This window comes from Rhododendron vialii, chromosome 7a, assembly GCF_030253575.1.
Source record: "Rhododendron vialii isolate Sample 1 chromosome 7a, ASM3025357v1".
Lineage (NCBI taxonomy): Eukaryota > Viridiplantae > Streptophyta > Magnoliopsida > Ericales > Ericaceae > Rhododendron > Rhododendron vialii.
In genome coordinates this window covers 37,734,701-37,750,498 of record NC_080563.1, presented here as the reverse complement: position 1 = coordinate 37,750,498, position 15,798 = coordinate 37,734,701, and the positions used below count along the sequence as shown (strand labels likewise).

Genomic DNA, 15,798 nt, shown 5'->3' with positions numbered 1-15,798 from the left:
TAGTCCTATTTTGTAGGTAAATCGCCAAAAAGGGAGCTTTCGTTGCACTAGACAAGGTTTTGCCCGAGCAGAAGTTGACTTGCCAAGGCGGAACCTGTCATCGCCCGAGCCGAAGCAGATTTGCCCGAGCAGAAGCCCGATGGCCAGAGCAGAAGTTGAAGTTGCCAAGGCAGGAACTCATTTGCCCGAGCAGAAACCCGATGGCCAAGGCAGAGGCAGAGTTGCCCGAGCAGAACCCATCATTGCCCGAGCAAGAGGAAGGCGGCCAAGGCAATGACCCACTATTGGCCTCGGCAGCGATGTAAACTTTTACATCCCATCGATGCCGAGCCCCTTAGTGGCAAATACCCCTTAACCACTTCGGCAGCGATGGGACAAATCATCTTCCATCGATGCCGAACCCCATAGTAGAGCATTCTAAGGCCGTTGCCATCGATGCCGAGGGGCTTAAGAGCGGATTTTCTGAGCATCTTGGGAATATTCCAGGCGCGGACCTTCGGAGTATAAAAGCCTTTGTCATTATTTTGTACAAACAAGTAGACTTAGATTTGCTTACCTAATTTTAGATCTAGAATTAGATTCAATTTGCATTTTGAATTGTTCTTGCTGTTCTTCATTTTTCCAGCACTTATATTTTAATTTTCTGCCCTTAGTTGTTAATTTTTGTTATTGTTGCCTTAATTAAAGTTGTTTATTTTCTCCCGATCTATCTTAGTCTCTAGTTTAATTCAAGTCTTGTTATTTCATTATGGTAGCTAGATTTTTGCTTGCTCCTATCTCTCTAGATATGGGTGAGTAGTTTCAAGGGTTAGGTCATGGGATGATTAGCATCTCATGGCCCGGGCGAAAATTGCATTTTACACCCAATAAAGCTTCAAACTTTGATTTGAAAATTGATGTGGGGTTCGGGTTTGTTTGATAAATCACCGAGGTGTTAACCTCTTTGATCTTGTGTAGGTGGGAGCGTCGACTACCCACCACATAAGATGCTTAGAGCTCTTTCGCACGAGGTATTTGTCAAATGAATTCTAGAGCTAGCTTGGTTCTCAAATCATTCGATTTTCCGACTTGAGAACTTTAATCAAGTATCTTAAATTGTGTAATTGGGTGAAGAGTGTAGTTTAGCTCGAGTCTTGGGTGTTAATAATTCCTAGACCTAGCCTATCTTTTCCCTAGTTAATTCGCTTTAATTTAGCCCTTTTATTTCCACCTTTCAAAGTAAAACAAAGTTGGCCGTCTAAAGGCCGAAAGCCCTTACTTGCATCTACAAATCCGACCAAGCCATATAATATTTCCCTTGGGTACGATCCCGGATTTCCGGTTTATTATGCTTCAACCGACGTGTTAAGCCCTACGCTTGGGGTATTATTCCGCATTATTATTATCATCGGAGCGAACGAAGCACTATAACTAGGGGAGGGGTCTCCTACAATGAGATGTAACAAGAATGCAACAGAAGAGTGTAAGTGAGATAATGTCTAAGTAAGAGATTGAGTGAGGTGTCCAAGAAGTGTATTCGTAGATTGTGTAATAAGTTGTGTGTGTAAGAGTCATCCGGCAACGAATCAAACTTGTCGGTCAATCAGGAGCAGGCAGTGACTCAGGCTCTTCCTCCGCCTTTCCCTGAAGCTCCCGTTATGCACGATCTGTCAGCCCGAATTTAATTTTCCAAACGCACAAGGATCAATCTTTCACCCTCCCCTTATATAAATAAAAAAAAACCAACCCTCGATCTCTCATTCGAAACAATTCACTCCGAAAAACAAGCTACGTGAAACCCACCTTCTAAAGCTGTGTGCAGAGCTTTTAAAGTACGTTCACCGTGGATCATGCCTCGTCACCGATCCGGGTGAAAGGCACAAGAATCGATTCACCCTCCCCATATATATATATATACACACACACACACACACACATACCATCTCCATCCGGACAAGGGACATCGTAGTAGGTTAGAAAAAAGCACAAGAAGCCGTGTTGCTATTTTGTAGTAACATTTTATTGTATCATATTCAGTCATTGTTTGGTATATTTTTTCCCCAGTTTAATGCTTAGATTTCAAAATACATGCATCTATGACATCGGTTTCGCCTAAAAGAATTCTCAGCTTGTACTCCAAACATCTCTTGGATCGCACTAGTTGTTATGTTGGTTTATTTTAGTTTAACTGGATTGTATAATATTTCTACACTTCAATCACCCTCTTGCAACTTACTTGGTTAGAAGTCAGCTCTGCTTGCATTTTTGTGGCATACCATACACATCTCTTTTTTTCTTTCCAATCTTTTTTACATCAAATTGATCATATATACCTTTTTGGCTCATAATTAGGTGATACATATTAATAACTTTTGTGCATGTCCTGCCAAGCTATTGGCATCTCTTGTGATTTTTCATCCAAAGAGCATCTCCAATGGACAACCATTTTGAGAGCTAAAGCCATGTTTTGGCTTCAAGACCAAAATTATTTCTTCCAATGAGAAGCTAATTTGGGAGCCAAAAAATGGCTTGGCCCTTTCGTGTAAGGGTTGTGATCTAATGACTTAGCAATCTTATAAAAAAAAAAAAAAAAACTTAGCGATCCAATGGTTGGGATATATGGGTATGATCCAACGGCTGCAAGTAAAAACGAATAAATAATGGCTTCAGCAACGTACATTAGAGCACTTTTACCAAATTTTGCCAAACACCACTATAGCATGCCAAAAAAAAAGGCTTTAGCTTTTAAAAAATGGTCAGAACCATTGGAGATACTCTTAATTAGTAGTCCCATCCCCCCAAAGATACCTTGAAAAACTGCATTTCCCAGACCAAAACTAGAGAATTTTGAATAGAAAGCGTACTTATAGCATGCTTTCTCTATTCAAGGGAACCCGTCAAATATAAGTTATGTATTTGAAACAAAAGGATACAAAGAGGGGGTCATAATGAGCCTTTGCCTTTGAAATAGATGCATGCAGAATACAAAGAGATCATAATGGCAGGAGAGACCATCCAATCCATATTAACTTCGTAGCTAAGTTTGATTGGCTTTGCTCATTTCTTGGGCCACTGATTTTGTTCAGTGGATAGGCTAATTCCTTGAAAGGCATATAAATTGTTTTCAACCCCACCTTGGTGGTTGAATTCAAATATTGCATAGTACCAGCCAGCCGTACACTCTTTCTTGTATGATCCAATTTTTAGCACTGATGACCTCAACACTTTGCCTTTGCAAAATGCCAGGTCAAAAACACCACCCCAGAACTAATCTCAGTTCATACTAATACAAGTGTTGAGAGAGAGATGCTAAGTTTAAGGATCCTTAGACACATTCGAAGCGCTAGCATTGACTTGTTCTTATTACAGTGACCAACTAGTTTTATAGATCAACAACCAAGAGTAATCATACCTTGCAACTTCTCATGATTGTGTCATGGGAGAATTACTAGGCTCCTCAAAATTTATCAATATCTTGTCCATCCATGGTTGACGTTTCCTAACCCGTAGTTCAATTTTTAAAAAGAAATCTCAAAAATTGAAGTAAATGTTATATCTCATACTTCCAGGGAGCATTCAATCAATGACCTTAAATGAAAACAAACATTAGTAAACCATAAGTAATGAATGCATATTTATCCCCTTTTTAGTGTACTAGCAGCATTAATAAACGCAGTATGTACTATGATAGCTAATGGGAGAAACTGACACTAGGAAATCTTGAACTCCAACGGTCAGATTTGTCAGAATTGGCTCAGAACCAGCACCATCTAAGGCCTAATGTCACACCCTACCTCGGGCCAGCACTCAAATGAGCCTAAACCGACGTGAGGGTGCAACATCAACCACCAACCCATTTCCATAACTCAAGTTTTAGCAACTAAATTAACCAACAATCATTTTATTGATAACGCAAAACTTAACGTTCTTACAAACACAGCGGAAGTTTTAAGAAAGCATTAAACTATACAATAAACCAAATATGAACATAGGCTGCAACTACATCTCTATCTACAAAATTTTGCCAAAACTAGTCCAGCCTTCCCGACATGCTACCCTAAGTGAGCGTACAACCCCACGACGATCAGCAGTGGATATCTACAACGCCTGCAAAACTGGATTCCAAAATGGAATCGAGGAGTGTTATGAGACATGGATGCAATTCCATATTAAAGGTACAGCTAAAAGATATATCTCAACCAGTTAAACAGTGAACCAAGCAATTAAAAGCAACACCGAGCACACAGCCAATAATTTAAGGCATAAAGCCTTTTGGCATTAAGCCAATCACCGGGCACACAGCCAATAGTTTAAGGCATAAAGCCATATGGCATAAAGCCAATCACCGGGCACACAACCAATAATTTAAGGCATAAAAGCCTTTTGGCATAAAGCCAATTACCGGGCACTAAGCCAACAATCAAGTTCAATTCAATATAGAACAACATCTATGAATCAAACACTCACCTCGTACTCCAAAAGAAAGTACAACTATGGTTTCGGTGCTCCTTGATTCACCGACTCGTCACCTATCCACAAGCCAAACATTTTAGTATAGAAATACTTTTAAGGCTTTAACAAATGCATTAACAATGTTCTGCATGAATTCAACTATTTAACGTATGCCGAACAAAAGTAAATTCACCAATTCGTACCCAAAACCAAGAATTCCACAATTTCACACATTATCAACAGAACCACTGATCGATTTCTGACTATAGAATTCTATAGGTTTCAAAGAATACTACAAGACCACCACCACTAGCAAGAAGGCTTCTAATACATCAATCTAGATATAAAATTTGCCCAAATTGGACTCCGAATGACTAAGATATGCTCAATTGAAATTACACATCTAAAACAGAAACTACAGACCCAGCAGAACAGTCTGCGATCGAATGCTCATTAAAAATCACACACTCAATCTTTTCCAATATTTCCAACGCCAAAACAACACCAACTGATCAAGGTTTAAGACTCAACAGCATCCATAGTCAGTAAGCATATTCAACTATGACAAAACTGATGAAGAACACAGCTATAAAACCTGCCCAGAATTTCAGAATCACCAAACTATTAAATTCGGAACCAAAACTGAATTTGCTCAGACCAAACTAAGGCACAATCTTTACAGATTCAGAAAGATATACAAGTCTAGTTTCGGAATCAAGAAACGGTGCCTAAAACCGATACCCGAGCAAGAAGTTATGCCCGTTTTTCCAACATGTGTCGGGGCTGTCAGCACAGACGCGAATCTGACTGCAGCCTGGTTCATGATTTTTATCTTTTTCCATACTATTCAGAAAATTCTGAAATTTTTACAGCATAAACTACACACAAAGACGCATCTACAGTAAAAATACCAGAAAATAACATGATCGGTATGTCAATGGTAAAAATTCGTCAAAAACAGGACAGACTCAACTCTGCTCAAATCATAGTTGTGCATATCATATGTTATACACAAATTTTCAGGAATAAACTCAACTTCAAGCTCAAAAACCCTCTCTCATGGCTTCAATTTGACCATACCTATTTCCTCCTTTCTTTCCTTCTTTCTTCTTCTTCTCCACCGGCTGATCTCTCTCTCTCTCTCTCTCTCACACACGTTGGAACCTGCTGATGGGTTTTCTTTCTTTTTTTCTTTCTCTTTTCTTTGTTTTAAAGAAACCCACACACACAACACATCAGCACACACACACGGCACACATGCACAAATTTAAAAAAAAAAATTGCACTTTAGTCCTTTAGGTTATTAAATATAACATTTAAGCACCTCAATTGAAAAGGATGTTACACCTAAGTTATTTTCAACCAAAAACGAGAAACTTCTATTCCAAAGGTCTTAAATAGCTTATCAAAATCGGTAAAAGATTGTGTTCGAGAGAGAAGTTTTAGCAATAAGCAGAAGTTACTTTAACGCTTGCCAATGTTAGAAGTTTATGAGAAGTAACATAGGCAGTGTTTGAATTTTTCAACCTCTTCTCCACAAAATATATAACTTCGGAGACCCCTGACTGCTGATTAAAAAGAAAAAAGACATTGATATGGCAACCAATCATAAATTGAAAAAACTGTGACAAAGAGCGAAGAGTTGCATATTAAATGGAAGTAAACAAATCTCACTACCAGGGGCGGAGCCAGAAATTTTGGTTAGTGGAGTAAAAAATTAGATTCATATGCAATATATTTTTTCTACGCACAAGTTAAAAAATAACTAAATTAAAAGATTAATTATAAGATCGATATGCACTAATAATTCATTTTTGCCTCATAATTGGCCCCAAAAGACTTGTTATATTTGAAAAATAATACTACATGATAGTCTCATTTTTAGCACTATCAACTCTCGAAAAGAAGAGAACGCTTGTGATTTCTATGCACTTAAAACAAGTTGGGGCAATTTAGAGATTTTTTGTGGGGTCAAAATAGCTAAATTATATCTATTCCTATGAAAATTTAGGGTCAAATTAGTAAAAATGAGGTAAAAATTATACCTATCCTAAGGGAAATTTGGCAGTCAGTGGGGTCGGCCGCCCTCCATTGTACCCATGTGCCTTCGCCTTTGCTCACTACTGAGCTTGTCAACAACATGTCAATGCCACAGAGGTTGACTATGAAGCAAAGTAATAGCCTCAGGAACCTATTGGTGGCAAACCGGAGGAAGAGTGCAATTGCTAGAGCCATGATTAAGTAATTTGGGGTTTCAAACATCAGATTGTTGAGGTATAATCCCAGTATATGATCATTTTAAACAGAAAATAATTACTCTCGTTGAATTCAATAACTTTGAGAATTGATGCTCTCGTGGTTTCAATCTTTCTTCCGCAACACATTATGGTAACTTAAGACCTAACATGTACTATGAGTCCATGGCAAATCAAGTTAAGCAACATATCTGTCAAGAAACCTCATTTGCTGCAGAAGATAACAATAAAAACTATCCATCAACAAAGTTTTTAACCATTGCACTTTAGTGTTCCCTGCATCTCGCAAGTGTAGATACTTTACTTGAATGATAATCTTGGCACATTCATTGCATGGGAACATTGTGACGTAGAGCCTCTGCAGTGGAGAGAGATTAATTCAGACACTAGGATATATTCAAGGACATGCTGAAGTAGCAGTATCAGCTATAAAAGATAGGCAAATGTTATTGAGAAAGATACAATCTTGGTTTTTGTTTTAATGCTCCTTGTGGAGAAAAAAGTAGCAAGTTTGCAGACACAAAACATGCAGATGCTTGTCAAGAAAGAGACTTACACACACAACACACACTCAGAGAGAGAGGGAGAGAGAACCTGTCCCGCAGTAGATGCATGTTTAGTGTTTAGGATGGCATTGACTTCCGCATGACAAACATAAGTTCAAGAGAAACAGAATGGCATAATAGCAGCTCAGATTGAATAGAAATCATACTATATGTTAAGAAAAAAGAGTGGAGATAAAGGATTTGTGAAGCCTAGTGAAATAACTGCATAGCTACAATTCCCTAAATGGAACTCAATTGAAGCAGAACCACTATTCTTAGATCCGCAAACAAATTGCAAATAAATAATGTAGTACATGCAAATTATCACTAAGACACTTACGGATACTTAGTCTCCAAGGGATTCCCAATCTTGGATTTTTGAATTGCAAGGGGATGAAAGTCATTAGTTAATCACAAACTATTAAGAAATTGCTACTTTCAAATTTTAAGACTACCACCAACCTTTGACCAAGGAAGTGTGTCATCTGAATAACCACGAGGGAAACCGTTGTAGTAAATGTCTGGCCAGATATAAATCAGCTTAAATCAACTACATTCCCTTGCAAAGGACTTGAATTCTATCATTGAACCTTGTAGTATTGAAAACAAAATGGCCATGACAAGGAATTTATACATAGGCCAACTAATATTCAATAAGGTACTATATCAAATATAATGAAGCGAAACTTAAGAACCTACACTGAGCATCTTTTATGCCCTTGGCTCCAGAACTTTTTCTTAAATAAGTGAATAAAAGGCATGAGAACCACAAAATCCCAAAGTTAGGACATGCAAGAGCAAGCGTCTGAGCATATAGCAAATTAAGTGAACTATACTAGAGTACCAAAATAGTAGAAAACAGGCACATGATACAGCCATCAGAATCACCATGCCTTATGAAGAAACTAAAAGTCAAACTCAAACTCCATTCGAAATCAAACCATGTCATAAAATATACATTTTCTAGAGAGGGAGACTTCCTAAAGGACATGAAATTTCTACTTTGTTTGGACGGGAACTTGAAAAAAAAATTCAACTAAAAAAAAAACTCATTACCCCTACTTTCAATTATTACATACTCTCATTTCTCTCTCCGTTTTCCAATAATTATTCTTATTTCTCTCTCTATCTCTCTCCACTCATTACCCATATCTTCAATCATTATCCTATTTATCTCTCCACTCATTACACCAAAAACAAACTCAAAAATTCTAAAAACCCATCCAAACATAGCATTTAGCTGACAAATCACGTTTGCCAAATGGATTCAGATAATCGCGAAATGGATGCTCTTGTCATAGAGGGATTTTCTAGCTCGTAATGGATGTTCTTGTCATAAAGCAATGTTTTCCATTTGAGATTGCTTCTCTTCTCAGAACATTAGATGTTTTACATATACTGCAATGAGATACTTGTTAATGAGAGTTCAACTGGGAGGTCTTACCAAGTATTATACCACTTTGACTCACGAAGCATGCACCAACCTACACAAGCAAAACTATCAGAACTTCAGGTTAAGTTTTCAAATTAGACCTTGACGGAAACCATATCAGAATCAGTGCAATAGCTTCTTATAAAGGACATGAAGATACAGGGTTCCACAGAACTACATAAATCATTCCATCGGCAATCATGGGATTGAATCAGCACATGTCAGAACTCAGAAGGAATCTAAAATTTTACTTAACATGTAAACCTATAAAATCAACTCAAGAGGGCCTACTGAAGCCAAAGAAAAGGTCTTATGGTCCTTATCACAAGTAATTGGGATAAGGGGCCCAAAAAAAAACATGAACCAAAACCTAATTTTGTCAATGAGTATATGGTTCTGTCTCTTTGGGAATTCTAAAATCTATCGTATACAAATCTTAAAGGCAGCTATAAAACCTATGGTGATTCAAAAAAAAAAAAAAGGACAAGAAAAGAAAACAAACATGCATAATAGGAGGTCTATGTTTGCCATTGCATTGATCAAAGTGGTGAGACATAGGGAATCAAATTGTGCTTTTTTGAACTAAAGCCAACCTAAGTGTATCTAGCATCAGAAAGCAATCGCCAAGGTGTTTTTATCAAGTACTCCCAGTCTTTTAATAATCACAAAAATTCTACAAATTCTATACGCATATGCATCTATAAGCACCATATTTCCCCTTTATGACAAAAGAGGTGCCTAACCTAGCCCAATGTTGTTGGTGTTGCCCACCACGGGTAACGTACAAGCAGTATGCACGTTCAGATGGCCAGCACACGACTTTGTTCTTTCCAAGTTTCCCGGGGAAAAGGCCCTATAGTAAGAAGATCTAATATCTCAATTATGTAGCACTTCACAAAACCATGACCAAGCAATGTGTTTCAATGCACAACAAGATTCATTATTCTTTATCATATCTGTATGAAAATTTGATTCCTTGACAAGAGCTGGTTACTACCTTTTTTTCGGTACTTCGGATTGTTGAGAAGATCAATTATATCCTACCAATCATGGGATAGATTAGGAAACAAATACTCCAGTATATTGTATGGGCTGTAAATTCTCTTCTATGATTTAGATTCCTAAACTAGCGTAGGAATTCTCTTGAATAAAGTTTTGCTCTCTCATTCAATGAAATCAATCTTTTTGAAGGCAAAATATTTTTCTTCATTTCTTTACATGGTATCAGAGCATGTTGAAATACCCTAGCTCTCTGTCTTTTTATTTTTGCCTAAACACCCATTTTATCACCGTTTTCACTACAATGGTGACCGAATCCCCTTCGAATGAAAGCAAGCATGAAGTTGCCAATCCTTATTTCCTTCACCATTCCGATCATCCTAGAATGGTGCTTGTTTCCAAACCCCTTAATGGGGATAATTATTCGACCTGGTGTCAAGCTATGACCATCTTTTTGAACGCCAAAAATAAGTTGGGTTTCATAGATAGTACCATCACTGCGTCGTTCGCCAAGAACAAACCAGATGACCATGCAGCGTGGAAAAGATGCAATGATATGATCCTATCTTGGATCCTCAATTCACTCACACCGAATCTTGCAGACAGCGTTATATATTCAACCACTGCCCAGGAGGTATGGGAAGACCTTTGCGATCGTTTTTCTCAAAGCAATGCGCCTCGTATCTTTCAAATTGAAAGGGACATCTCTTGTCTCTCTCAGGATCAGATGACTATTGCGGCTTCCTACACAAAGCTAAAACGACTATAGGATGAACTGGGTTCTTACAATGTCACTGTTTGTTCTTGTGGGGCAGACCATAAGAGACGTAGATTGATGCAATTTCTCATAGGACTCAACGAGTCCTACAGTGGAATCCGAGGCCACATCCTATTGATGAATCCACTGCCTGATGTTACTAAGGCTTACTCTTCCATCATGCAAGAAGAGAAGCAGCGAAGCCTAGGTGCTACACATGAGGTAATGGAGACTGCAGCCATGGCTGTTCAAAGGGATGAACCGGTAGCCTTGATTGTGAGACAAACACAAGGTTCTTCTTCGCGTTTCAACTCATCTAATCACAAACCATTGCATTGCTCTTTTTGTGATCAAGGCCATCATGTGCAAGAAACATGTTGGAAATTGAATGGGTATTCGCAAGGACACCCGAAAAATAAATCCAACAAGTTCAATCAAGGAAACAATCGTTCTAAGCCCAACAATAGCCAACAGTCTTCGGCCAATAATGTCAAGGAGGGTCCAACCGTGCAGGAGATGCAGTCGGTGATAAGTGGAATCTCACTGATTTTCAATTCCAGCAAAAACAGCAAAGAGACACCATAATCCGCCAACCCTAAGGCTCATGCTGCTGGTACTTCTTCAGGTTTGTCACAAGCACCGTTGCGCCTTCATCGATTAATTATCGATAGTGGTGCAACTGATCATATTACTTCATCTCCAAATTTACTTGTCGACGGTGCTAAGAACACCTTTTTGCCGCCGGTTATTATGCCAAGTGGAGAACAGGCTACGATTACATCTACTGGGACTTTACCCTTGAATTCAGATATTTCTTTGAAAAATGTGCTTGGTGTACCATCTTTTAAGGTGGATTTGATGCTTGTGAGTCAAATTACAAGAGGCCTCAATTGTTCCGTAACCTTTTTTCCTACTTGGTGTATTTTGCAGGACTTGAGGACGAGGATGATGATTGGTTTGGGTGAACAACGAGGCGGACTTTATTACTTGGTTGCGTTGGCGTCAGAGAAACCACAACCTAATAGCCGACCCTCCACAACAGTTGTTAGCCGTTCATCCTGTTCTCATGTCATCTCCTCCACCGACTTGTGGCATCATCGATTGGGGCATTTATTTTCCTCTCGATTAGATTTTATGTCAAAAAAATTGTTAAATTTTCCGTTCAAGCCTAATTATGCTTGTGATGTTTGTGCACTTGCAAAACAGCGTAGGCTTCCGTTTTCTGTTAGTTCAATTTCATCCGTTAGACCTTTCGAACTAATTCATTGTGACATTTGGGGCCCTTACAGAGTTGCCTCTCTTGCTGGTGCTAAATATTTTTTGACAATTGTGGATGACTATTCTAGATTTACATGGGTATTTTTTATGCAATGCAAAAGTGAAACACAACGTTTACTTGCCAATTTTTTTTCTTTTGCCCAAACACAATTCAATGCCTCTATAGCAATCTTCGGGTTGATAATGGAAGGGAATTCTCTTCTATGATGGATTTTTTCACAAAAATGGCACCAATTTTCAACATACTTGCACTGATACGCCTCAACAAAATGGGGTGGTAGAGCGCAAACATGGCCATATTCTTGCATCCGCTCGAGCACTTCGTTTTCAAGCCAATCTTCCTTTGCATTTTTGGGCGGAATGTGTTCTCACTGCCGTCCATCTCATTAATCGATTACCCACACCATTTCTTTCTTGGCAAACGCCTTTTGAACGACTTTATGGAAAGGTCCCTTCTTTCTCTCATCTTTGAGTTTTTGGGTGTCTTGCATATGCGACTGCTATGCATGTTCCTCATAAGTTTCCTCCTCGAGCCCAACATTGTGTTTTTCTTGGTTACCCAGCCAGACAGAAGGCTTACAAGCTCTATGACCTTACCACCCATAAAATCCTTTCTAGTCGTGATGTTGTTTTTCATAAAAATATTTTTCCCTATGCTTCTCCTTTTTCCACTCCTTCTACTTCCCAAAATTCAGCACCTGTAATTCCTCATTGTGTGTTCGATCCTCCCCTTTCCGACATGTTTTCACCCATCCAGCCCAACTCGCCACCCGATGTGGTTCATCCTTCTGAGTCTTCTATTCAGCCCACTCCCATTAGTCCTATATCGTCCCCTCCAGCTAGTCCACCCCCCGCACAAGCATTGCGCCGTTCCCAACGTCTTCATGTCCCCCTGCAGCTTTATAAGATTATGTTTGCAACCAAGTGACGTCTCCCAAACCATTGTTACCTTTGTCGTCCAGTCCACAAAAAGGTACGTAGTATCCTTTTTGTAATTTCATCTCTTATCATTGTTGCTCACCATCACATCGATCCTTTGTTGCAACTATAAGTCAGGATGTTGAGCCTACTACATCTTATAGTGAAGCATCTTTACATCCCCACTAGCAAACACCAATGCAATCTGAATTGGCCGCGTTGGAGGCCAACCACACTTGGTCTCTCACTTCTCTTCGCCCTGGCAAAAAGCCTATTGGTTGTCAATGGGTTTATAAAATCAAACGTCACTCTGATGGCACCATTGAGCGTTACAAAGCTCGCTTGGTGGCGAAAGGTTACACACAGCAAGAAGGTATCGATTATCATGATACTTTTCACCCACTGCTAAAATGATTATTGTTCGTTGTTTATTGGCTTTAGCATCTGCCGAGAATTGGTCTCTTCACCAGCTTGATGTCCACAATGCTTTTTTTCATGGGGATCCCCATGAGGAAATTTATGTCTCCACCTCTTGGTCTTCAACGACAGGGGGAGAACACTGTGTGTCGCCTTAACAAGTCATTATATGGTTTAAAGCAAGCTTCCCATCAATGGTTTGCCCGAGTTTTCTAGCGCTATTCAAGCTGTCGATTTTGTTCAATCCAAAGCAGATTATTCATTGTTCACATGTCGGAAGGGCAAAACCTTTACAGCTTTGTTGATATATGTTGATGACATTCTTATTACGAGTAATGACCTCACTGCTATATCTACTCTTAAGCAATTCATGCATAGTCGTTTCCGGATTAAAGACTTGGGTGATTTGAAGTATTTTCTAGGCATTGAAGTCTCTCGCTCAAATAAAGGTATTTCCATCTCACAAAGGAAATACACTTTGGAAATTCTAAAGGATGGTGGATTTCTGGGCGCCAAACTTGTAAACTTTCCCAGGGAACAAAACATAAAGCTCTCGGATGAAGGTGAGTTGATTAGAGACTCGTCTCAATATAGGAGGCTCGTGGGACGCCTAATTTATTTGACTATTACCCGGCCATATATCACTTATTCGGTGCATGTGTTAAGCAGAGTCATGCATGCACCACGCAAACCTCATATGGAAGCTGCCTTTCGTATATTGCGATATTTGAAAAGTAGTCCAGGACAAGGATTGTTTTTCTCTTCTCAGAATAATTTATCTTTGCGGGCTTTCTTTGATTCGGATTGGGCTGGTTGCCCAACGTCTCGTAGATTGACTATGGGTTATTATGTATTTTTGGGATCATCTCTTATTTCGTGGCGGACAAAGAGGCAGAAGACCATGTCCCTCTCCTCAGCAGAAGCCGAATATAGAGCTATGACAGGCTCATGCTGTGAATTATCTTGGTTGCGCTCATTGTTGAAAGATTTATGAATATTGCATCCAAGACCGGCATTGTTATATTGTGATAACAAAGTTGCCTTGCACATAGCAGCTAATCCCGTCTTCCATGAAAGAACCAGACACATAGAAACGGATTGTCATTTTATTCGAGACAAAATACAATACGGTTCTGTTGAAACCAAGTATGTTACTTCGACAAATCAATTAGCAGATGTGTTCACTAAGCCATTGGGGAAGGAACTTTTTTCTGCCATGATACGCAAGTTGGGAGTTCTTGACATTCACTCTCCAACTTGAGGGGAAGTGTTGAGAAGATCAATTATATCCCACTAATCATGGGATAGATTAGGAAACAATATATTGTATGGGCTGTAAATTCTCTTATATGATTTAGATTCCTAAACTAGCGTAGGAATTCTCTTGTATAAAGTTATGCTCTTTCATTCAAAGAAATCAATCTTTCTGAAGGCAAAATATCTTTCTTCATTTCTTTATAGAATATTAAGAGCTAACTGGAATCCAACTATACCGCGGTACTGGAATAGCATTGCACGCATGCTCAGTTTATCATTTACACTACAACTCCTGGACTATCGCAATATCACTTCTGTTGGCGCAACAAACAAAACATTTGACCTCGTTCATTTGGAGAATCCCAAAACAAACGATTCCCCAAAATGAACGAGGCCTTTATGTTACGAACTCCAATTCCAATCAGAACCACAATTGTAATTAGGTACTCCCCTTTTAACATTCCCAGTTATCACGATGTAGTTTATAATACCAAATCAAAAGAATTAGGGCAAGGATATATATATATATATATATATATATATATGACCTGTCTATTAGGATCAATTAAGAGAGAGAGACTTCTCTGTGTTTCAGCTCCGGCCAAAGTGCCACCGCCTGAGGCTGAGACCTTTGGCCACGGGAAAAGGGCAAGACAAAAATTAAAATAAAAAATAAAGTGGGAAATATAAAAAAGGTTGCAAGTTTCAATTGCGTTCGCATAGCACGAGTTTCAGTCGATTCAGACTTTGCAGGTATTCAACACAGTCGTGCTCCATTAGTAATCAAATATGAGCTTAGATCGGGCTTATTTCACAGATCTAAATCGTTTATATTGTATAAATCATCAATGATAATGAACATAGAAAAATTCATGCAAATCGAATACGATTAGGTATCTCATCGAGAAGTAAAGTGAAATTTTTGTGTTGATAAGTGTGGGCTTGGCTTCATTGAATCAAATCCAAAAAAGTCTGCCAGCCGAGGGAACCTCTCGGGTTCAACACAGGACGTCAATTTGAGGGTAAAAAAAAAACTCCACTCGCACCCCCCTAGATTTCACTCTAATCGTATTGCATGCCCCTCTCTCTCTCTCTCTCTCCAAAGTAACACTGCACCTTTTTATTTTGTCAATCGGTAGAAGATAACATCACATCAAGTATTCATTACAATGTACAAACTACGGAACACTACATCAATTACGTGAAAGTCTAAGAGATAACAAAGCCCAATAACTCATTATTATAAACCCAACTCAATTACAAGCCCACATTAATGGGAGAAATAATCCCAATGGAAGAACACCCACACGTATATGAGAAAACTCAAACTCCTAACCTCTTAATGAAATTCAAAAGTCATGACCAACTAAGGTACCCCCAGTTGATTAAATTCAAAAGTCACTTTTTGGCCTAAAAAGTGGTTATTTTTCAAAATACTTGGATAAAAGTAAAAAAAAAAAATTACTTTTTCAATTTCTCGCATTGAGACAAATCAATAACCTGCATGCA

General features: G+C 38.8%; 1 protein-coding gene and 1 long non-coding RNA gene across 2 annotated transcripts; both read right to left on the bottom strand.

The window, feature by feature from the left end:
* Positions 1 to 3,031: 3,031 nt before the first annotated feature.
* Positions 3,032 to 15,066, bottom strand: LOC131332985 (uncharacterized). The gene is made up of 9 exons (XM_058367289.1): positions 15,016 to 15,066; positions 14,838 to 14,918; positions 8,676 to 8,715; positions 7,692 to 7,752; positions 7,573 to 7,607; positions 7,281 to 7,345; positions 6,991 to 7,044; positions 5,896 to 5,996; positions 3,032 to 3,484 (listed from the first exon to the last, which is right to left on the bottom strand). Exons 1-9 carry the CDS (start codon positions 15,064 to 15,066, stop codon positions 3,403 to 3,405), a joined length of 570 nt encoding a protein of 189 aa, XP_058223272.1. The 3' UTR covers positions 3,032 to 3,402.
* On the bottom strand, positions 3,865 to 5,618 carry LOC131332011 (uncharacterized). The gene is made up of 3 exons (XR_009201572.1): positions 5,512 to 5,618; positions 4,447 to 4,508; positions 3,865 to 4,094 (listed from the first exon to the last, which is right to left on the bottom strand). It is a non-coding gene; the product is annotated as an uncharacterized LOC131332011 (long non-coding RNA).
* Positions 15,067 to 15,798: the final 732 nt, after the last annotated feature.

Bases quoted from the DNA above. Each gene is read 5' to 3' on its own strand.
- LOC131332985 (XM_058367289.1), bottom strand. From the start codon at position 15,066: ATGGAGCACGACTGTGTTGAATACCTGCAAAGTCTGAATCGACTGAAA. The intron at 7,753-8,675 runs GTAAGACCTCCC...ATATCTGGCCAG, and splicing joins TCAAAGTGGTATAATACTTG to ACATTTACTACAACGGTTTC. The intron at 7,346-7,572 runs CGTAAGTGTCTT...GTTTCTCTTGAA, and splicing joins TCCCTTGGAGACTAAGTATC to CTTATGTTTGTCATGCGGAA.